The sequence below is a fragment of the Coloeus monedula genome (assembly GCF_965178545.1).
Source record: "Coloeus monedula genome assembly, chromosome: 10".
Taxonomy (NCBI): Eukaryota; Metazoa; Chordata; class Aves; order Passeriformes; family Corvidae; genus Coloeus; species Coloeus monedula.
This window is the reverse complement of record NC_138790.1, coordinates 26,478,280-26,501,594: the sequence shown is the minus strand read 5'-3', so window position 1 is coordinate 26,501,594 and position 23,315 is coordinate 26,478,280. Positions and strand designations below refer to the sequence as shown.

Below are 23,315 nucleotides of genomic sequence, written 5' to 3'. Positions count from 1 at the left end.
CCCTGTCTCTCTGCGCCGCTAGGGTAGGAGGTAGAGCTGGAAGGAGGGAGGGGTGGGGAAATGGTGTTTTTAAGGGTTTATTTTACTTCTCATTATCCCACTCCAACTTTGTTGGTAATAAATTCAATTCATATCTCTAATTAGATCCTGTTTTGCCCATGACGGTATTTGATGAGTGATCTCTCTGGTCCTTATCTCAACCCATGAACCCTTTGTCGTATTTTCTTTCCCCTGTCCAGCTGCAGAGAGGAGTGAGAGTGGCTTTGGTGGGTGCCTGGCATCTGGTCAAGATCAACCCACTACAGTTTGTTAACTATCAGGGATCTTTTACACAGTACAAGTGAATAAGCGCAAAACGAAAGACCGCAAACCCGATATTCTTTGTCATTAAACAGGAAATTCAAAAACCATTGCTACAAACAAAATAAATGAAATCTACTTAGTACAGACTTCATTTATTTAAAAATAATAGTAAGTCACAAGGTTCCGACTCACCTATGGGAAAAAAATCTCATGAATCTCATATAAAAATAACCTTTTTTTCTTATGAAGACCTTTGATCTCACTTCCCTCACACATTTCAAAATTACTTCCAGGCCTAGTGTTCCTAGGAAACTTCAGTAGGAGAAAGATGAGACCCACTTGTACAGAAAAATAAAAATGCCGGTTTTGGCAAAAAAATTAAATCACAAATCAGTATTTTTAAATGCTTACCAGCAGTAGTTACATTTATTGGGACATTTAGAGACCTGCAAACCCACTGCTTGCTACAGAACCACCACCTCCTCCCTAGGGATGGCAGCAGCAGTGGTGCCACTGTCATACCTCCATGAGTGCCTTGCCTTAAGGTGGTGAGTTTGGCCACGGGTAGGGCCAGGAATCCCTCAAGGGGATCAAGAGGATCAAGAAAATGCTATAATTACGCAGTACTTCACAGCAGCTTATGGCAGCTGTTGGAACTGGTGGGAGGACTGGCTGGGGGGTGCCACAACACAGCCCGTCACCCTCAGTACTACCCCAGCTCCTCCCCACCAAGGTCACCTTGCGCCAGCACCTGCCGGCTCTGAAGACGTGAGGATGCACTTCTGTTACTGTCATCCTTCTAATCCTAAAGCAGAAGGAATTTATTGTTCACTAAAAAACAGTAGGTGAGAAACATCTTAGATTACCTCTAATAAAAAAACTGTACATACGCTATGTGTTCTCCTGGATATTGAAAGAGAATTTGTGAATGCTTCTTGCTAGGAATCCTTCATTAAGCACTCCTCTTGATTATTAGCAAAATATTTCTTTGCAGATATTCTGTCTTCTCCACAGTTATTATATGCATAAAAAGAAAGGCAGGATGTGGTCCAACAACTGCATGAGAATATGGTGTTTTGTCCTTAGATGTAGTCGGATGTCTTCTTTTGCCATGCTGCTTTTCCCCTTCTCTCACCATAGACTGGAAAATTTCAAGAGCCAAGTTATGCTCTCATCACAACATGGAAAGACTTTACAGAAGCACAGCACCATGTCCTAATGTCATGCATTCACCCGTGCATTTGATAACTGTAATTCATTAAGTAGACTGCAGCAGTCCCCATGATGTAGGATCTACCTCCAAACACATAAGAGACAGTCACTTCTCTTACAAGTGCTTGAAAATAATGCCATTTCAGTAGGACAGCCCAATTTTTATAGCTTGTCACTTGTTTACAGCTCTGTTAAATTCAAACTTAAGTGGAAATGGGACTGAGTTAAATTATGATCTGAATCACGTCCTGCTAAAGACAATGAGCTTCACGCTGGCATGAACCCACACAGAAAATGTTTGGAGAAAATTCTTGATTGGCATCAACAGTTTACATGCCAGACTGTGCAGACAAAGCATCAATGTCATTAGGCTGGCAGTTGTCTCAAGACTTTTTTTTTTAGCTTATATTCACATTACGCAAAAAAAAAAGGAATAAAAGGAAATTTTAACACAATGCACACAGCTAACTCAGTGCTAGCTTCTCTTCATTCCCTTGTGGTCATGCATTGTGACATCACAGTTAATTATCTAATCACACGCTTTTTCCAGAGTACCCGTCTTACTCACTAAGTGCATTTCAGTACTCAAAGGCTCTATTTCTGATCTGCTATGAAGTATTTTTTTTAACTAACATGCAGCTTCGTACCATACCTACTGCAAAATTTTCAAACTCCGTTCTAGTGGCAAGTGTAATAAACTACTTTTAAAAGATAATGAGAAAATCATCACAGGGCAACTTCAGACATCTCCATTTGGTTTTGCAAGGCTATCCCCATTCTACAGATCAGGGGTACAACATATTTATCAGTATCCAGTGTTTTCAGGGAGTACTTTGAAACCCCTGAATCTACAAAATACATATTGCTTTTGTGTTCAAAACACAACTTCCAGTGACTTCAGCTACCACTATGAGTATGTGGCATATTATAAATCACAGGGAGGCATGGGGGAGGGGGGGGTAGTGTAGGTTGGGGAGGGAGTTCTTACTTTCAAATACAGATACCCTTTCATGCAATTATATACAGACAAAAATCCACCTTTTTTTCAGCAAGCACTAAAACAGATGAACAGAAGACGAAGGACTAGGGCCTTTCTTTAAGCTACCTTGTGAACATACAATAATTCACAAAAACATTTTGAGCAAATAATGGGTAAAAATAGTACACCCAATGGACAATATTCACCACATCATTCTCTCATAGCTTTATCACCTGTAACAACCACATTAAAAATTAATGCTATCTGCAGGACATTCTCCATGAGCCTGACATTTTCAAACATCATATACAGTAAAGCTGATACAGCTGGTTCTCTTCCAGCTACACAAAGAAGAATGCTATTACCTTCTTTCTCATACACACAAGAGGAATGCACATTTATTTTCAGAAGGGTCCCATCTCCTCTAAAAAGACATATGAGAAATAATGGGTTCTTTTAAAGAAAACCTGTGATGATGTTACACAAGAACCCAGACAGGATAATTTAGAATACTGGTGTCCATCTAGTTAGCTAAGAACAGACACCGAGTGTCTGGCACTGGCCTGGGGGCTGTGGGCATTTGGTGCAGAGTACTGGTTAACGTGACAAATGGGTAAGATGCTGCTTTCATGGGACAATACTTTGAGATGGGAAAAACAGATGGCTACAGCGTATTTCTGACTATTTAGCATGGGTGCCTTGACATGTTGAGGTTTCTTGATGTTTCCAAACGTCTGGGGCAGACCAAAGGGCACTTGGGCTGTTACAAATAAAACCAGGTTTAAAGTCTCTTCTATTTTTCTGCATTCTAAATTACAAATAATGCATGAGGTAGTTTAAGGTCCCAATTGAATCCTGGTAGATTGTATTACAACCCCCAAGCAGGCAGCTTGCCCATGGCTCCATGGTCACGGCAGTGCCACATGGCAGCTGCTCTTGCCAACAGCCTGTGGTGCCAAGACAATAAGGATGGACACCGTGGTCAACTTGTTGAACTTGCAGAAACAAACCTTGCTGATTGTTTCAGCTACATCAACAGATTGATCTGCCTGAGCCTGCCGCCCCACTTCAGTCAAAAGAAAATGGAGAAAAAGATTTGGAAAGGAGGACAGGGCCAGGCCACTGCTCTCAGCAGTGCCCTCCAGCCAGGACAGCATCAGCCTATTTCATAGTCATTTCTGGTCTTCTGATTTCTGACAGAGGAGGGAAGAACGGGATTAACAAAAATACACCGCAGTATTTTCATTTTATACCAAAATCAGACATCTAAAGACACATGCTGTACTAAGTGTTTAGTATGAAGAACTTCCCTCTCTGAAAAGGAAAAATTTTGCCTCATCTTCCGGCACTTCCAAAGGGCTTCCTGGCACTTCAGAGTAACCTAGTGGAGCCACTCTGAGTCCACAGCTGTTGCAAAGTACTCGAGGCACCCCCATGGACACCTCAAAACAACCGGTGGCTCAGCCACAACAGCTGCCTCAGCAATTTAATTATATGCCAACATTACTCACTATTAATAAAGAATGGACAAAATGCTGCCTTATCCAAAGGCAAAATGTTAATAATATTTTGCAAAAATCATGCATGCACTATATACACATGAAACGAATATACCTATCAGGTGGAAGAGCTTAGAGCTGCATGCTCCTGATTCCATTTCTGCTGTTAAACAGTTGGAAAGAATAAGAATATATCATTCCTTACATCACTAAAAGCACACAAATATAAAATCCAGTATTTCTCAATCACTTTCCTTTAGAGTGCAGAAATTCAATAGTTCAGCCACTTGTTACTGTGGGAGTTCAAGTGACACTCTGCCCTACTCCAACTCACAGGTTTTAGTTAATCAAATTCATGGCACTTGCTTTTTCAGACACCGATAATGTTTCATGAAAATTACATGAAGCTTTAACAAGGAGCCACAATGTAATTATTAAACTGATTGAACCATGGACTTTGTTCTCCTGCTGCATGTTCATCATCATCTCTGATCTTGAAGCTGGAACATTACATCTGTACTTGAATATTTATTACACTATGCTAAGTAACTTCTTCAGAGAAGAGAGTTGCTCTTTTCCTGAATTAGTTTCAGCACAATTTGCTGCTGTGAAGAGAACTTTGAGAATGTCCTGCTAAGCTCCCCTGTAACTGACTGATTCCATTGTTGGTGTACATGGAGGCCTTAAAAAACATTAAACTAGTTATACAAATGGAAACAAAACACCCTTTGAGTTCTATTGACAACTTAACCTTTAGAATTTGGATGAAACCCCAATTCTTGAGAGAAAGGAAAAAAAAGGTACTGAATGAAGCTATTATATAGAACATTCTTACGGGTTTTTTTAATGTATACAATATATAATAGCATTAATGCATTCATTTACTTGATGAGTGCCTGTAGCACTCATATTTAAAGAGACATATTAATGATTTTATTAAAACCATGTTTATTTTCTTTTGGGGAAAATGTAGCAATCTGAAGACAAAGAGTTCTTTTGTGAGAGATGCATGACATTTTCAGATTTGTGCTGTTTCTGATATTGTTGAACAGGTTATAGACTGAAAGGTAACTAAGTGTCCTCTACTTGAGCGAGAGGGCTATCACCACGTTTGGTTGTGAATGCCTTGCTTTACCAGTATAAAAGCCATGTCAAAAGGGACCATATTTATGAACAATCAGGGTTTGCATACATAAAATATAAAATGGTGCTGTCTTGTAACAAGAATGGGAGAAGTGGCCCAACCTAATAAATGCTCTTTGACTACCAAGATGGCATTTCTAGACAAGCTGTTATTATTTTAACATATTCTGCATTCTAGTAAAAATTAATACATAAACAAGAACTCCCCGTTAAACTACGCAGAGTCCCCTTATAAGGGCATAATGAAAATCTGTCCCAGGCAAGAACAGGTGGTAGGACAGACAAACAGCCCAGAGCAAAACAGGACACAAAATCCCTTCAAGTTATAGAAAAAATACCTAACATTATATTCTACTGCACTGGCTGGAGGCAGAGGAATGTATGACTCCACAGAATTTAGTCCCAGAGTTCTCCTCCATAATCTAGATTTTTATTTCATGTTTTGCTTTCTGTCAGAAAGCATTAATGTTTCCAGGGCATTGTGCATTTTTTCCATGTGCATTAACAGAAAATTTAAAAAGGGATTATTTTTTTCTAGTACTGGTGCCTTTTTAAACAGAGAATTTAGAGGATTGAATTAATTATCATAATACTAATAAGATTCTATTTTGCTGTTTAAAAAACAATTATCCACTGTTTTCTCTTTGTAATTTGAAGAACAATATGTCAAGAGCTTCAGATCATTGCCAATATATTCAAGTACACTTCCGTAAAAGGTTTTGTTGCAGAAATAAAACTATTTTCTACTCCCTAAGTAGGCCCATCTGCAGTCCTGCCTACCTTCTGATTTTGAAATCACAGCATTTCTTCAAAAGACAACAAAATTTTGTTTCCCCAGTCTCCAGAATTTCTTTCCACAAATGCACAGCAGTTGTTCTAACTTGTTCCTATGACAAGCTTTTGAACTGCTTGGTCAGGTTTTCCAAACAATAACATAGATTGGCTTGAGAAATAGTTTTCCCAAACAGACAATCCTCCTTCACTAGAAACTGAACACTGGCTCAAAATACACACATTTGTGCAAAGCAGTTCCTGGTACTGCAGCTCGCAGTCAGAGATCATTCTCACAACCTCAGCTTTTAGGTCAGTACATTTATTAAGCTTCAAAAAGGTCAAAGTAACTTCTGTTCTCTGAACTTCACAGACAGCAATATTTATATTTTAACATGAATGCCAGTAGCTACAGCACAACAGACACGCAGAGCCAAACTAGATACTAATACTTTTTTTTTCCCTCCATGACCCAAATCCCTAACTCTTCAGACCAAGATTTACCTCTTGTAAATAAGACTTTAATCTGCCAAAGAGCAAACGCAAAAGCGTTTTCTCCTATGATTTAGTTACAACATAACCAATTAAAAATAACATTTAGGCAATAAATTTCATTCAGTATATCACAAACAAAACTATTTAGACGAATAAAACTACTTTGGGTCTATATTTATCTACCTCAATAGTGGTTACGAAGTAGCTAGAATTATTTAAAGTATCAAGCCACTCAAATCTCTCAGTGTTTTAGAAAATAATTTGCTATTGAAATATCATCAGGAATAACTTTGTGACTGGTACCTGTAAATACTGAAGTTTTATTCACTTGCCCATGATTCAATGCATCACACTTCTGTTTTCATCCAGCCACAAATTCTGGTTTTTGGTCCCTGCTATCCTTTCAAGTGTTGTATAGTGTAGACTAACCACAGAATCATAAGAACCATTGTTTCAAATCTATGTGTTTAAAGTTAAATAAACACTACAAATTTTCTTTTATCATGTGCAGTATGTACATAAGGACATGGACACGTGGTTACTTGATGAAGTTGTACTGCCCAAGCATTTCTGCAAGGTCTAAAAAACCTTCCACACAGTGTCTCTACTGACCCACCTGCCAGTCAGTGGCAGCTGATGACATTCCTGCTGACACCAGAAGGGGAGAGAATCCTTACCAATTTAAAAAGCAGCCAACCAAGCTGCTCGTCGTTCCCCTCCAGCCCCAACTCTACAAATCCAAAACTTTCAGAGCTCATTCATTCAGCTCAGCAGAAAAAAGGCTCCAGACACCACGGGAAGAGAAAACAGCTATCAGGATGCTTTTGGCATTTCCTCTGTAATAAATTCAATGGGAGAAAATCTGCTTCACCTAAATGAATGCTGAGACAACCATGACCTTGAATGCATCAGGACTTATCTTACTTCCTCCATTTGGACCATTTAATCACTACTGAGAATACAGTAAGGAAAACAGACAATTCAGGAGACACATAATTCTTAATAGACAAAAGGTAGAACAGAATGTTGCCCTCTTTGTAAGTCCTCAGAAGATGAGGAAAAGGAAAGCAATCAACCAAACTCCTGGAGCTAAGGGATGTGGAGCATGGCTCTTTCCTCTTCCCTGTAAGATTAAGAAATCCATTAGAACTTCTGATATTCAAATACACCCCTCACTTTCAGGGCCTGAAGAAATGTCTGATGGATTCTATGCAAATAATGACAAAAACCTGTCTTTTATCAACATCAGCATCTTCTCTATTATTCCCTACTACCCATTTAGAGGGTTCCCTCATAACATGGAAAAATTTCCATGGTTTCAATCTCTTACATGGCATATCCCCATGAGAAAAATCCCATTGCTTCTTCCAGTGGAGCCACAAGAAACAAATTAAAATTGGTCAAATTTCTATAAACATCTGTTGGTTCACCTGTTTTTATTAACCCCTTTTAATTCTGAATGTCAGCTTAGAATATAAAGAAAAAAGTCTAATAAAGAAATGGTTCTTTTCAAAGTCAGCACTAGTTATCTGCAGCCTTCACACAACTTCAACTTACGAGTTATGTCCTGTGAGGGCCTCACTCTAATAGACAAAATTGGGATCAGGTTATAAATAACTTTTTCAGAAGTTTCTTACAAAACTCTGACTCCAAACACATTGGTTCCAGCTGTTCAGAAAATTTTAGTACACAAAGGTCAGGAGATGTCCTACTTGGATTATTTTTTTCTTTATGATTCATGGTGGAGGTAATCAGCTAGCAGATGAATTTTTCTTGGACCCTATTTCTACCTTCCATATGAGCTGATTAGTTCCCATGGAAGAAAAGGCAGAACAAATAACCACACTAATTCCCAGAGTTCAGAAAGTTGACCTTTTACAGTCTCTAAACTAATGTGTATCCAGGAAATCCTGCCAGACAGTCACTGTTCGCAAATGGTTGGGAAATGTGATCATTTGCCATGAAAAACAGATGAAAAGCAGGAGCTGGTTAAAAGACCAAGTCTTTTCTCAAACAAAACATTTCCAAAATAAAGAAACAATGTCTCAAAGCTGACAGTTGACCTCAACTACGGAAGGGTGCCAGTCCTCCACTGGTGCTCTCTGCACATGAGAATTTAAAAATGAGATGAGAATTTCAAGTAAGATTTAGCTGAACATAAGGAATTTCTGTCATTTCTGACACTTCAGTAATATTCCAATCAAACACAGTCTATTTGAGAAGAAATCTTTTTAAGATTTAAGTACAAATGTGGACAAGCAAGGCTTCCCTTAAGCTCAGAATAATGTATAAAATTATCAAATATTTAGCAATGTAGGTGCATCTTACTGATTTCTAATGGCGTGCAAGGAACATGTGTTTGAGGATTACTGGTATGAGAAGATGGGCACATGTCACAGGAATACACTGTGCTGTATTCAAAAGGAATAATGCCATGGAACGGAGGCAGCACAAATTACCCATATTATTAGCAAGTCAGAAGCAGTCCCTAAACCCATTTATCTAGTAATGCAAGACAGTGACTGATCAGGCAATATTTAGCCTAGACATTTAACCTGGCTAACAAATACAATTTTGAGTGGGGAGTGAGGAGCAGTGTGGGATGTGTGTGTGGAGGGGTTGGAGAAAAATGTTAGCTACCCTCAGAAAACACATGGGGCTTTTATTATTAAAATGTTGTATCATAGCTCCAAAAAATGATGACACTGACTGAAAAATATAATTAAAAAGGCAGTGTCATAAATGCTGGAAAATTTCCTAATACACCATTTAAAATGTGGTACCTAAAATCTGATTTTTAGTATCTTGTAGGAATGAAGTATTTCAGACCAGCTTCTTACCTGAGTAATAGTCTCCCTGTATCCCAACTGGACTTACTAAATAAATGCAGAAATATTTCATAGAAACATAAAATATCCTGAATCCATGGGAAAGGACCCATGAGGATCATCCAGTCCAACTCCTGACTCCACACAGGGCAACCTAAAAGTCAAACCGGCTATCTGAGGGTCATCCAAACACTTTTTGACCAACAATGGGCTTGGGGCCACTTCCCTGGGGAGCTTTTTCCAGGGTCTGACCACCCTCTCAGCGAAGAGCTTTTGCCTGGTACCCAGTCTGAGCTTCCTCAACATATCTTTCAGCCAACCCCTTGTGTCCTATCCCCAGGGGATGAGGAGAAGCGCCCAGCACCTCCCTCTGCTCCCCCTCAGCCTCCTCCTCTCCAAGCTGCACAAATCCAGTACATCTGCCCTCCTTTATGATTACGCATCATAAATATTTTGCTGGACTGTATTTTATTATAAAGACTTACGGTCTTTAAAAAAAGGCCAAAGACTTTGTAATAACCAACATCAAATAGTAAGTGAAAATGAACCTCTGACCAAAAATAAACCACTAGGAGGCAAAAGAAACTTTGTGAGAATGCAAACTAAGACATGACCTGCAAGGTGTTCTCTCATCTTAATGAGTATCTGTGACATTTTATTGGTATACAGAGTTCAGGGCAGAGTAATAAAGCAGTTCTATTTAAAAATTTAGCTGGTAAAATTTAACTGTATGTTGACAGTTTCATAATTCACAATAATGAAAGTAATCAGCTTATTACCTGAGTGGTAAGAGCAATCATCCTGTATTTTCAGTTCCAGTTCAGCTTACATTAGCCAAAACAAAATCACAGAGTCTTTTTTCTTGGGTACAACTGAATTGGGACTCAAGCTACACATCAGATTTGTGCCCCTAAAGCCACAACACCAACATAGATAAAAGTCAGAGGGTACTGGCGTTGGTATTCGTGGCACAGAGCTTTGTGCAGCTGCCTTTGTTCTCGCACATAATGAAGCCAGCACAGAGAAACAGACGGAGCTGTTCCCTGTCTCATTACCCAGCCTCTGTGCCAGGGGCCAGAGCACAGCAAGAGGAGCGGGAGGCCACTCTCCAGCCCCTTCTCTCCATGAGTGCCATCAGAAGCAGGAATGAAGACCAGGCAGGGGAGCAGCTCTCTGCTCCTCCCAGGGAGGAAACTGAGCAAAAGTTAAGTGAGAGCCAGAGCATGAGGAACCTGAGTGCAGCCCGTGGGCCACTGCCAACTGAACCACCAAGAGCAGGGGGGAAATTATCTTCTACATTTCCCTTAAAATCTACTCTCATTACTTTACTCATCTACTGGGTTCAACCAACTATACCTGGTTTGGTGTTTTTTTAATTTCCAATGTCACGGTATTTTCCACTACCAAAGACACTGTTATTTTCATGGAAGGCACTGTCTGTCACTGCTTACACAAAGTCCTGTCAAAATAAAGGGGTCAAAATAAAGGTTGCACAGGGAACTAAAAACTGGACCAAATTAAGCAGCAAGAGGTATGTCATTTATCAACCTCAGATTTAAATTTGTAGCCCTTTTCATGACATAATTAACCCAAATATCTGAGGTTTGACCTCATCCAGAAGAGGAAGGCCAAACCAGCTGCGTGAACTGAAGAACAAGTATGTATGCCTCACTTATGTTTAAAGTGATCATCCTCTTGCTTTAGATTACTTTAAACAATAAGCATGAAGCGAAAGTACAATTACCTTAATAACAGATTAAGGACTAAGACACAGTCTAGTCATTCCACCAATTACAAATGTCATGCCCACAAAAAAAGCTACTATTTTGATCACTGTGACAAAGGAATGGATCTGTTAAAGGTGACTCTCAGAACTGCGAAGGAAAAATAATGGCTTATATTCACCAATTCCAGTAACAGTTCTATAAAGATCCTGTAAGTCTCTTATAATGATAAATAATATTCCACTCATTTAGCACCTTCCAAATACCTCTGGGACTCAGCCAGATTCAACCAGCTCCAGATCTCAGTTAGTATTAAAAGTTCCTGGCTTATCAAGAGCATAAAAAAAAAAAGACCAAATGTTGTACTCCATCATCACACAGCAAAGGACTGGAATGCAACGCTGATCAGCTGCCTGCAGTCCTGCTATAACCACTGGAAATCAATATGCTAAAATACGATCCAAGTATTTTTGCATTGGACTAACAATCCATTACAAAATATATTAAAAACCAGTGTTGTCATCAACTGTTTATGCTTATTTCAGATGCTCGCTACTGATCTTTACTACAGCTGGCTTTTTAAAAAACATTCCAAACATATGAATTAAACACGAAACTCTTCATATCCAGTTGTGAAAATTACCTATTTTGTGCCTGCAGACTGCATTGAAACATAAAGGCACTTTTTTCTGTAACTTTTTTGCAAGAAAATTTCGTGTATGTGATCACTCTTTCAAATCAAATTACCATACAACTTAACAGACCTACATATGGTTTGCATTGTGTATTTCTTCTTTAATATTCATGAAAGCAAAATCCAAAATGCCTTAGAAAGAAACCAAATCAGTAAACTTTTTATCTGGATTTTAAAATACTTGTATTTAAATGCTTTACAAAGAGGTGATCATATTAGAATTTTAAATTGAAATAAATATTTTTAAAGTGAGAATTCAGTATTCACCAAAGGGAAGACTTTGCAAGGTTTACTTAGACCTAGCGAAGATGCTCTGGCAGGTCAAGGTCTTGCATATCCCATCTGGAATTACACTATCAAAGGAACGCTCATTCAGGTGCCTCAAAGGAATAATTCAATTGTAAACTGCAAACTCTCAGGAGCTAACATTAATTTTTTTTTTAAAAGCTGTGGTTTATATGAAATGTCACATAGGAATTAAATTTTAAAAACTGACACAGCTTTGTCTCAAAGACCTTACGGTGAAACACCTTTACAACTTTTCATTTGGTAAGAATGCTGGAAATTGAATGACTAGAAAACATTTCCCTTCTGCCAGTACCTAAAACACAAGCTGCAGCAGGGACCTGCACAACAGAGTCACGAAAAATTCGGGTCTGTATCAGGTGGAATTTTTGCAGTGATATGTTCTTTCCATATGGCCCCAGGAGGAGTTTTAGTTCAGACTTTTTTTCTTCTCTGCTGTTGCTAGTACAGCCATCAAGAAAAAAACAACACTTCAAATAAGACAGTTGTTACTGATGGCTCTGCACTTTGCAGGTGCTTTATAAATACAGTCAAATAACCTTTCCACACAGTATTTTACTTACCTGCAGAAGCTAAAACTGAACTTCACATATTTTCAACAGAGCTATTTCATTACAGTTTTGAGGAAACTCATCTCCTATCTGTCAGTGAACAAAAGTGCGAGAATAATACTCTTTTAGCTTGACTTTTCCTTAGGATGCATGCCTCTGTCATGGGTATTAAAACATGAAGGACGAATCTTTAAGTTTCCACAATGACTGTGCTTAGGGAATAATTTTTCAATAATTTCTGATTTTTGTATTTACCGCAACAGTAAAGACTACAGCCCCCAGGGAGAAAAGAACAGTAACAAAGGTACTGGGATGGATGACCAGATTATTCAAAGCAAGGTCAAGACTAGCACCAGTGATACAGCACAGCATCAACACCTCACCACTGAGCTATTACTTGGGATTGCATGTACTTAGAACCATAATCCTACTGCAGTGATTACTGTGGTATGGGATTTTTATTGCTCCACTTCCCTTTCAGCATGTAGTCATTCTGCTTTTTACAGGTGTAAAATGTCCATGGATATCTCCAGCACCCAGGAAGGTCAGAGTAACAGATCTGCATGCAAATCTGAGAAGAATCTGCCAGACAGAACGCCCAACTTCAATTTCCCCATTTGGTCTTTTCTCTTGCTTTGAAATTACTTAGTAGTGGTCAAAAATCTCTGTCAGACGCAGTGCAGCAATACTGAACATGGGCACAGAAAACATCACTCACAGAGGTGCAGAGGCTGCATGCTTTCGAAATACATGCTGCTGTGCAGCAGCTGCTTTTATCTGAAGTTTTCATATGAGTAGGTGTTTTTTGGGTTTTTTTTAATAAGATCATTTTAAATTGTTCTTCACATGAGGTTCAGATAATAGGAGGAAAACAGTAAAACTGTAATATCCCCTTAGAATCTAACAAAGAGTTACTTCCAGTTTGCTTTATACCTTTTAAAGTTACATTTTAAGTAACAGTATGCATTTCTTTTCCAGTCTGTCTACTTTACAGCTTCCTGTTTTTTCTAGAAAAATGAATCAGACATTTGTTTCTCTAAGATAAAAAAAGACCACTGAAAATATTGTTCTAGTAGAAGCCATCCTGACAGAAAAAGGAAATGTTCATGAGACAATATCCTCGGTAGAGTGCATGCTTTTAGTAAAGCAAACCAGGCAGTACCACAAAACTACTCAAATAAATGCAAACATATGTCTGTAACTGCAGGAAAAGTAGCACCAAATGGAAACTGACAGTGTTCCTGTGTGTTAATTGCATCCCAATTTGTTTTATCTGCAAACTTATGTTTCTCTTTCACCCTTTATTGTCCCCTACTCTTTGTTACAAGAAAGATCTGTCATAATTGCTAAAAACCCCATGTGAAAACCTCAAAATTTAATGAATGTTTTGAGCTGTATTTGACCATAAATATACAGCAGAAATACCAGGATCATTCCAATGCCTGAATTTTGGCAAGTATTTGACAAGAGAATCAACACTGGAGTTGCTTTCTGGAATGTACAGCACCTGAAATCACTTCTGCTGCCAGAGACTGATCACTCATTTCCATGCTGCAATACAAAACAGGGACCTGCCATGGCAGCACAACACTTCATCCAAATGTTTGGCCATGGAACATCATGGCAAATTTGCCAAATAATTCACAAGATATAGAACTACACAGAGTTTAAGGAATCAAAGTTAAATCTTCTCTCTGTCTTCAAAGAAAAACTACTACAGAAAGAAAACAAACATAATAATGTGAATCATTCAGTCACTGCAGATGACTGCTTAAAATAATATTTCTTCATATATTTGGGTGAGTATTAGCATAGTTAATACCAAGAGCTATTTTTTCATTTATGACTTACGGACTAAAATTGCTAAGGTTTTCATAGAGTTACAAATCTCAAATCAGGATTTCTCCTTTGAAAAAGAATGTTTTACAACATACATACCTTTACTTCTTAATACATACCATACATACTTTACTATCTTAATTTCTTTTAAATATCAGTGATTTACTGTTGCACTTTCAGTTGTAAATAGTCTCACTAGAAATTTCGTTTACTCTAGTTATTAAGTTTTACATTGTCTGCTCTCTTGCAGTAGCATAATTTCATTGATTTTCCATTGCCATAAAGTCTTCCAGTAACAGACAAAAATCAAAATCCCAACTAAAAAATATGAATAAAGAAGTAGAGCCCTCCACCACCTCTAATAAAAATTAATATTTATCTAATATTATAACCTACTATTGGTAATGTCAGGCATTACCAATAGTAATTGGTAGTGATGGCAGCATCTCTGAAAATACCATCCCATGACTGGAAAAGTCTTCATCAAAGGAACGGCTGGCAAAGCATTATACTAGATGTATCCTCTGCAGTGTGAGGGGATGGTAAGAATCACTGGCATCACTGTACCCCTCCTGCTGGCAAGGCTGCCACGTCAGTTAGAGTTGTAGGTTGCAGAGAAACACATTTATTCAAAATTAAAATCTGGTCCACAATTTTCACATTAACTTCACTCACATCAAATGCTCAGTTTTGACACGTGCCAACACAATTCAGCCTGCTTTATACCTTTATGAACTACATTTTAAGTAACAGTATGCATTTCTTTTCATCATCTTTTCTTCATACTTCATTTTGCAGCATTTGCAAAAAAATATTTTTCCCAATCTCTAAGCAAAAAGCACTTCTATTTCTGGTTAAACATATACAGTAGAATGAGTAAAACATGAAATGGGAAATGCAGTATCAAAACTAAATGTGAAATCAAAAATCCTTCTGTGAAGAACTCTGACACTAAATTCTGCTTGTCAGCTCCAAAAGGCTGACCTTTTCTGCATTCCCCACGGAGCTGCATGATGATGCCCACACAGCATAGGCTGTACTCATTTAGTGATGCAAAGCCTGCTTAGCTTGAGTCCAGAGACACCTAATGTAGGTGAGGGCACTGGCAGGAGGCTGCAAGATGGGCATCCACACGACAGAACTGCCCGTGTACTCTGAGAGAAACCATATGGAACACATGCCAAAATTAGAAAAGCTGCTTTTATCCAAATCCAAAGCCTTTCCCAAACAATTACTTTTATTCCTGAAGCATTTGAAAATAAAGGATTTTATGAAAATTCTGAAAACAACTTTAGCATTTCTACCTTAACATTACAAAAGGATGCTTAGGCAAACAAACAACACCCAACCGTTTGGTTTTGTTCTTTCTTTCATTCTTTTTAAAAAAAGGCGATTTCAAACCCACATTGGCCAAATGATTTTATCAGGTGAAGAGACCTTTGGAAATACGGTCTGAAAATCTAGCGGACTCCAGCTGGGTAAGGCGCCTTGCTCGCATATACATACCTCTGTGTGCTGTATCTCCAAAAGTGTCTGGGGAGTTGCTGTAGTTTGTACAAACTTTAGCTAGCTTTTGTAAACCAGCTGGCAGCAGAGTGTATTTAAAGAGCAATTTGTAGCCCTTTTCAGGGATTTTGAACTCCTGTTGCTGGCAGCAGTCAGGAATCACCAACAACTGCCTATGATTTTGGTGATTAAAGTCTGAGCTGATCCATGGGAACGAAAGCTTTGTATCCACTTAGAACAGTAACACTGTGAAAGGATTTAAGCTTGCATTGTAAGAAACAACTACCATGAAGCAATATTTAAGGTTTATTACTGTACACTGTCTGCTTCAATACACAGAAATTTTTTCATGAACAGATGCTGAAATGAAGCCCAGAAAAGAACGCACAGAGAAGTGACATGATTTCCGAAGAGACACACTCGGCAGCACAACAGGAACCACACTGCTGTTTCCTTCAGCCTAGGTCAGCTTCCCAATGATTAGAACTTCCTTCTGCTCAGATGCTGCTGTATTCAGGGGCTTTACACTGCCAGTGAAGACTAAGAAAATACATCAATCGAGAAGTTTTGAGAACTTCTTTAAAAGCCCACACAAAATTTCAGGTTCATAGTTCAAACACTGGTTTTGGTTACAGAAACAAAACACTTTAATACAACTTCAAGAATTGCTTGACCAAGGATTATTACGGCATTTTGTAATGCTTACACCTGTGCTCACCAATCAGTCATTGAAAAACAGGAACATAGAACATTTAATAAAAACGACAACAGCAGACAGACTAGGAAAATTGATCACAGGTAGAAAAAAAGGACTACTTGTGGTACAAGAAAAAACTCAAATGTACCATGAAAGCATCCTGCTATTCGCAAACCTGGAAGACTGTTAGAATAATGCATCCAAGTATTATCCGGGACAGATCAATACCCAGTGGACAAAGTGGAGCATTTTGACCAGTGAGGGGTCAGCAGACGTATGATCAGAGAAACAAGTCACTGAAGGGAAAGCTGTGCCTGAACTTGCAGCTCTGCTACTGCTGTGCTTGTGCTGTGACTGCCGATGCACATGCTGTGAACCATGAGGACATGCAAGATGGCCAACTCCTCTTTCACATCTCCCTTTATATACTTAAAGTACATATAGAGTATATATACTGTAAGCAATTATTTCAGTTTTAACACAATACATTCTGCTCAATTCTCTTAGCAAGTCTGTATTTGTCTCTGCAGTATAGCTTCCACCACACCTGCCTTTAAAATAGTCATAGGTACAGAAAACTGCAGGACAGTGCGGTGTTTCCAAGTTTTCCATTCTTGAAGAGTTCTCTACGTCTGGACTTTGAGTTAATCAATGAAAAGAAAAAGATCCACAAACAAACAACCGCAAAATACCTCCACCCTACATGATGCTGACCTCTCTCCCCCTAAATGAAGAAGGAAAATGCCACAAGTCTGTATGTTGAAATTCAGCCCCCATGACATTTCCTTTGAATTTAATGGCTTTGATGCAATTTTTATCTGCCAATCAAGCAAAGCCCCTGAGCACTGAACACTGTTACAAAGAAGCTCTTGTCCTGTAATAGGCCCCGACATGAAAAAGATAGAATTTTCAACTTCAACCAAAGCATCCAAAAGGAAACAAGCCAAAGCCCAACCACTGACTCTTCCAACATTATCTGAAGGAGTGAACAGCAAAAAGCTGGAAAGGAAGACTTTACAGATTCTACATTGTCAAGCCTGTTGAAAGCTGAACACATCCAAAACCTTCAGAAGCAGACAGCTCTCCACATTGTCACTTACTAATTACAGAGTAAAGATGGTCAGGCAGATCAACTTTTAGATGTTGGCTATAGCAGCTCACAAAAATGATAAAAATAAACCTACTATTCACTTTCTTTCTTTGAGCAACCCACATCATTAGTAAAGACAAAACCCTTTCAGACGGTTTCAGAAAAAACACCTAGTTTTCACGGTAGCATTCTTAATTAACACCTGTATCAATTCTATACATATCTTTCTAAGAATATGCTAATTGATACTATTTCCTAATCATTAATGCATAAAGCAATTATATTTTCAGCTTATCTAATGAGACGAATGCATGACAGTTATCATCCATTAATGCACAAATACTCCAGGACTTTGGGTTTAACACTATGACTAAAGGATTAACTTAAGACAAATTTCATTAAACCAATAATTCTGCGTGCACATTATTAATCTATTATCTTAAAAGTGTACATTAGTCCAATATAACAAATTCTCCATCAACACAGTAGTTTGTACAGAACAGTTATCACAGATTCCTTAAATAATTTAGAAATGCATACACCAAAATTCAAATTCTGCTTCTAGACAGCCCTTCGCAAAAATTTTCTTAAATATTTCCTCAAAGAAAACCCTTCTTGTCAATACTTCTAGGATCCATGCAGTCTTGCTTAAAGCTTTCTTCACTACTCATGCTTTACAATCAAATCTAAAATGTAGCTTGTGTCCTAACTCAGAAAACTCAAGAGAGGGAACTGGATCACATTGCGCAAATTGAATGCGTCCCTGAAGCAATTTTATTCCATATCTGCTTCTGTCCTCAGATTTTATCAAGCTCCACATTAACCACCAAATTCTTTTAACCACCACAGATGACATGATTTTAGATTCTGAAAAAAACAGTCTGTTCATCATGGAAAGACACCATCTTGGACCAGAAAATTAATAAATATCAGCCTTCATCAGAAACTCTGTAGCTGTTTCTACTGCTCTTGGATCCTTGGTAGTTTTTTAAGTGGAACTCCAACATCATCATCATCATTAAATCAGCACTTGAGCTCTGGACTCCAGTTAAGGGAGAAATCAGACAGACCCCTAATGCTGTCAACTGCAGCTTGAAAATTTAGTTTTGATGTGTGCATTCCAATCTCAGAACTTCCTAAATATCTCCAAAATGAGTTGTAAATGTGAGCTGTAGTTGAATTTCTGACAATTAAACTTTGGTGGTGTATCACAGCTTTCCTGTCTGTTAAGAACTCTTTAATGCACTCAACAGTTCCAGATAAAAGCCATGGGCAGTAGTACATCTTGGTACTGTCTAGCGCATTACAACTTATTTTTAATAAAGGGATGCTGGCAAGGGAAACAGTTCAGGCATTAAGTCCCACAGGAATAGCCACTGGAAACAAAGGGAACAAAACAAAACCCTTACGGTGTGGACTAAATACTCCAAAAGCTGCATGAGTCTGTGAAATGTCTCTCTCTAATGCTCGACACCAAAGCTAGCAGGGATGCATGGCCTCTTGCTTTGCACCACTCTTCTACAAGGACCAAGGAAAGCCAAAGTGATATGAGCCCCCCTTGCAGGACATCCACCATGCCCACGTGTGACTGTGGTCGTTCGTAACTGTGGCACAAAAGCGCAAACAGGTAGTACAAAGGCATTACTGCTTTCCACATTCTTACCAGAACTTAACTGAGTTACCTTCTCATACATTGTCCATCTCCTCCCCCACTTCCAGCTGTCTAACTACATTCCTGAGATGGAAAAGTTTCTCTATGATGAATGCAGTACAGCACCAAGCAAAACACCAGTATAAAATAATAACAGTCTCTACAGAATTAACACAAATGCTTTTCAAGGAAAGACCATATTAGAAAATTACTTCAGCAGTTCAGCTATCTTAGTATCATTTGTTTTGTTTTTCTCAGGAGAAAAGTTTTTCATTGTATTTGTATTACTTTTTACAGTATTTTTATTATTTGTATTACTCTTCTACTGTCCTGCTGAACACGCTCAGCTATATAAAACTCTTCATGTGTTAAATCAAGCTCTACTCCAACAGAAACCAGTAAGAAAAAATCGGAACATTTTGAGTAAATGAAATATTGTAAGTAATTAGCCTTCTTACCCCCGAGCAGAATGTACCGGCAAGTATGTCCAGGTATGGCAAATGTTTACTGTAACATTCTAAAAATAACAGTGATGAAGATAACAGTGGCAAAAGTTTCACAAATCTGTTTATGAGAGTCTGACCAAGAGCTCTCTACACACACTGAGAAAATATTAAACCCTCACTCTTCATTTGAAATATGAAGCTGTATCACCTAAACTCAAACTGGTATAAGGTAATACTTGAAATATTCTTTTTACAGAGTGTGTAGACACAGCCCAGCGTGTGGATCAATATGCAACTGAAATTCCCCACTCACAGGCATAAGAGCAGGCAGCTGGCCGGTCTCTACAGAAATGCTTTTTATAAGAAATAAATCACACATATTTTTTCCACACATGCTCGCACAGAAAAATGCTTTAGATAACATTGCTGCAAGTGTGTGTTCATTAGCCTGTTTTCCAGGCCCCACTTGTGCGGTTTGGTATTTAATTACAGGGTGGAGTGGTCCCCAGGCTACTTATGTTTCTTCCAGTCACAGCCAGAAAATTTCTGCAGGAACTGACATGCAGGAGTGCAACTGCTTCAAGTTGTAGCCGGTTCCCTGTCAACAAGGTTAGCTCACTGTTCATTGAAACTCCCACTAGTACTTCTGTAAATAATTAATGAAAATGTTTTAATACAACAAATTGCATTCTAAACTTCAACAGATAATAAAGGCTTTAACAGGACCTAATTTGGCTATTTATTCTTAATTGGTTTCTCAATTTTCTTTTGCTAAGGCCAAGAAACAAATCTTTATCATTATGCTGGAAAGCACTGGCTTCTTTTTTCTTTTTCATTGAATACAGGGAAATGTAAGCTTATATGCCTAATTTGATAAAATATGATTTTTAGCATATCACCTGACTCAAATCCTCTATTATTTTATTGCACACAGCTTTAAATGCTGCTTTCCATAATCAATCTTAAATTGTATTTTCACCTGAAAAATATTGCACCATTTATAAAATACTATAATTCATATGTGAGTATTTTATAGCTAAATATTACTTCCTAAGGGATTTGGATATAACGAAATACATTAAAGGTATAAAGAAATGCATTATTCCAATTAATTTTTATAGAAATGAGAGAAGTTCTATTGGACAGATAAAACTGGGAAAACAAAAATTAACTTAGGTAACAAATTACATGCACAATGAATATTGTATTTTGTATTAGAAAGGATGCTGTTAATCAGAGTATTACTGTTGACAGGATTTGGGAAAAAAAATAAAGATACTTTGAGTTTTTACCTATGCTTTTTATTTACTAAAGGCCTTGTATTTTTGGCCTAAGCAACAAGAACCCATCGACTTAGAAAACTCTTGTCTCTAGGTCAGAAATGCATGACAGGAAGGTGAAACCACATGAGCTCGTTTTGATATTAGTCAAAAAACAGAGCAGACAAAGATTATATTATGCAATTTTTAGCCAGAGGTATCTGAAAACACCCCCTGGCCAAACCCCAGCAAGAATTTATATTGTATAATTATTTATGAATGGTCTCTTACAGTGCTCCTGTCAGTCAGCTACTTCTCTGTAGCTTGTTCTTTTGAGAAATATACATTCCAATATACATGTAAGAGACATGAAATCTTCTCATTTAGGTGATAAACCAGATTAATAACAAACTTCTAAGTCTGGACCCTGGGACATATGCACATAGTACCATAAATGACACACAGTGACATACAGAAAGGTATTTACATACTCTGATGGTAGCTCAGAGTGTGACAAAAGGCAAAAAATCTAAACTCTGGGCAGTCATTCAGAGACTGGGCTCTTGAGTAACCCATTGGAGATTCCAAACCCACAAGGCAAAGAAATCATTATATAATCAAGTAAATTATTACTTTTTCCACTTTTCTAAACAGTTTTGTGTCTTTTCCCCTCACACATTGTCTACATTACATTTATGATGGTCGAATACCCACACATGGCTTAACATGCACTCAAGATTTTACTCTTCTGACCAAGAAGGCTGTAGCAAGTAAATTACGTCCTGCAGCCCTAGCAGTTTAACTCCCTCAATATCCTCAGGTAGATACTTCACCAGCAAATGTTTTATTTCATTAGCAAACATTTTATCTTATTTACCAAGTTATGCATTGCCAATGCAATTAATCTGTAACTAACTTACAGAATCTACCAAAATAAGCACTGTTGCCTTACCACTTATTACAGCTATTATGTTTTCAGGCCTAAATTAAACTGCCTTGAATCAAATTTCAAATGTCATAAATAAAACACTGGCTAAAATGACTGGCCAGAAGAGATATCGGCAGTTGTGTTACCACACTTCTCAAAATCTGTCACTAGAACAAGGCAGCCTCCTGCCGTGTCCCCGCAGACGGGGATGCTTTAAACACAAGGCAGCCGGAGCAGGGCCGGGCAGCTCCCACCACAGTCCCTTCTACTTCCGACAGGTAATGGACATGCACAGCTCTGCTCCCACGTCCCAGAAACTCCCTGGAATAACTGTTATTGAACTTATTTTCAAAAAAAAAAAGTTTCAGAATCTTGGACGTCGGGCCGAGCAGGAAAGAAATGCGTTATCAACAGGTACGGCAGGGCTTCTGCCCGGCTCCGGGAGCGCCCCAGGCTCTCCCCCGCCTCTCTCTTCCCACCAGGAAGGGATTTCCTCTCCCGGAATGTCGCACACACCCCGGACCCGGAGGGCACCCTGCCGCCTCACGGCGCAGCTGCCGCCCGGCGGGCGCCCCGCGAACCCCCGCCGGGCCCCGGCCGGGTCCCCGCCGCACTCACTTGAGGAAGTAGCGCTGCCCGGTCTGCGTGAGCGCCATCTCCCAGCCCGGCGGCAGCGGCCGCTCGTCCGTCACATCGCAGGAGCGCTGCCGGAGGTGCCCGTGCTGCGGCGCCGCGCCCGCGCCGGGCAGCGAGGCGGGCGAGGAGTGCGACCGGACGTGCACGGGCGCGAGGCGCGGCGGGGGCCCGCCCGAATCCGTGCTGGACTGCCGCGAGTGCGAGCCCGAGTCGGGTTCTCTGAAGAAGGACTCGGGCAGGATCTTCTTCCGCCAGGAGCTGGGCCTGGGGTTCATCACCGCGTTGAACAGCGCCTCCAACTCCGTGTCCAGGTCCTGCGTGACGTGGATTACCTGCTGCCCCGGCGGCGGGGCCGCGGCCGCGGGGTTCATTTTCCGCCCCTCTGGCCCGACGGCGGGCGCAGCCGTCCCGGGGCGGGCGGTGGCCGGGGCCGGCCCCGCTGCCGGGCCGCCGCCGAGGACGTGCCCTCTGGAGCGAGCGGGCTCGCCGAGAGTAGAGCAGGCGAGGCGGGCGGAGAGTGCCTCTACACCCCCGCCAGCCGCGCCGGTGTCCCGGGCGGGCGGGGCGGCCCCCGGGCAGCGCGGCGCCCTCCCCCGGGCCGGGCAGCGGCGGGACGGGGGCAGTGCCGGCCCCTCCCGCCCGCCCCCGACGGCTCCAGCCCGGCCCCCGCGCCGCCCCGCCCGCGGTTATGCAACTGCTGCGGAAACTTTGGGCACAGGACGGCCCTCGAGGCCGGGGCCGGGTGGCCGTCGGAGCCC

The 23,315-nt window shown here is 39.9% G+C and overlaps 1 protein-coding gene across 1 annotated transcript in view; it reads right to left on the bottom strand.

The window, feature by feature from the left end:
- The window catches only part of WWTR1 (WW domain containing transcription regulator 1), a 51,619-nt gene extending 28,475 nt beyond the window's left edge, over positions 1-23,144 (bottom strand). The window contains exon 1 of the mRNA XM_082287832.1: positions 22,540-23,144. Coding sequence (XP_082143958.1) covers positions 22,540-22,928 — 389 coding nt within the window. The 5' untranslated portion in view covers positions 22,929-23,144. The remainder of the gene's footprint in view (positions 1-22,539) is intronic.
- Positions 23,145-23,315: the final 171 nt, after the last annotated feature.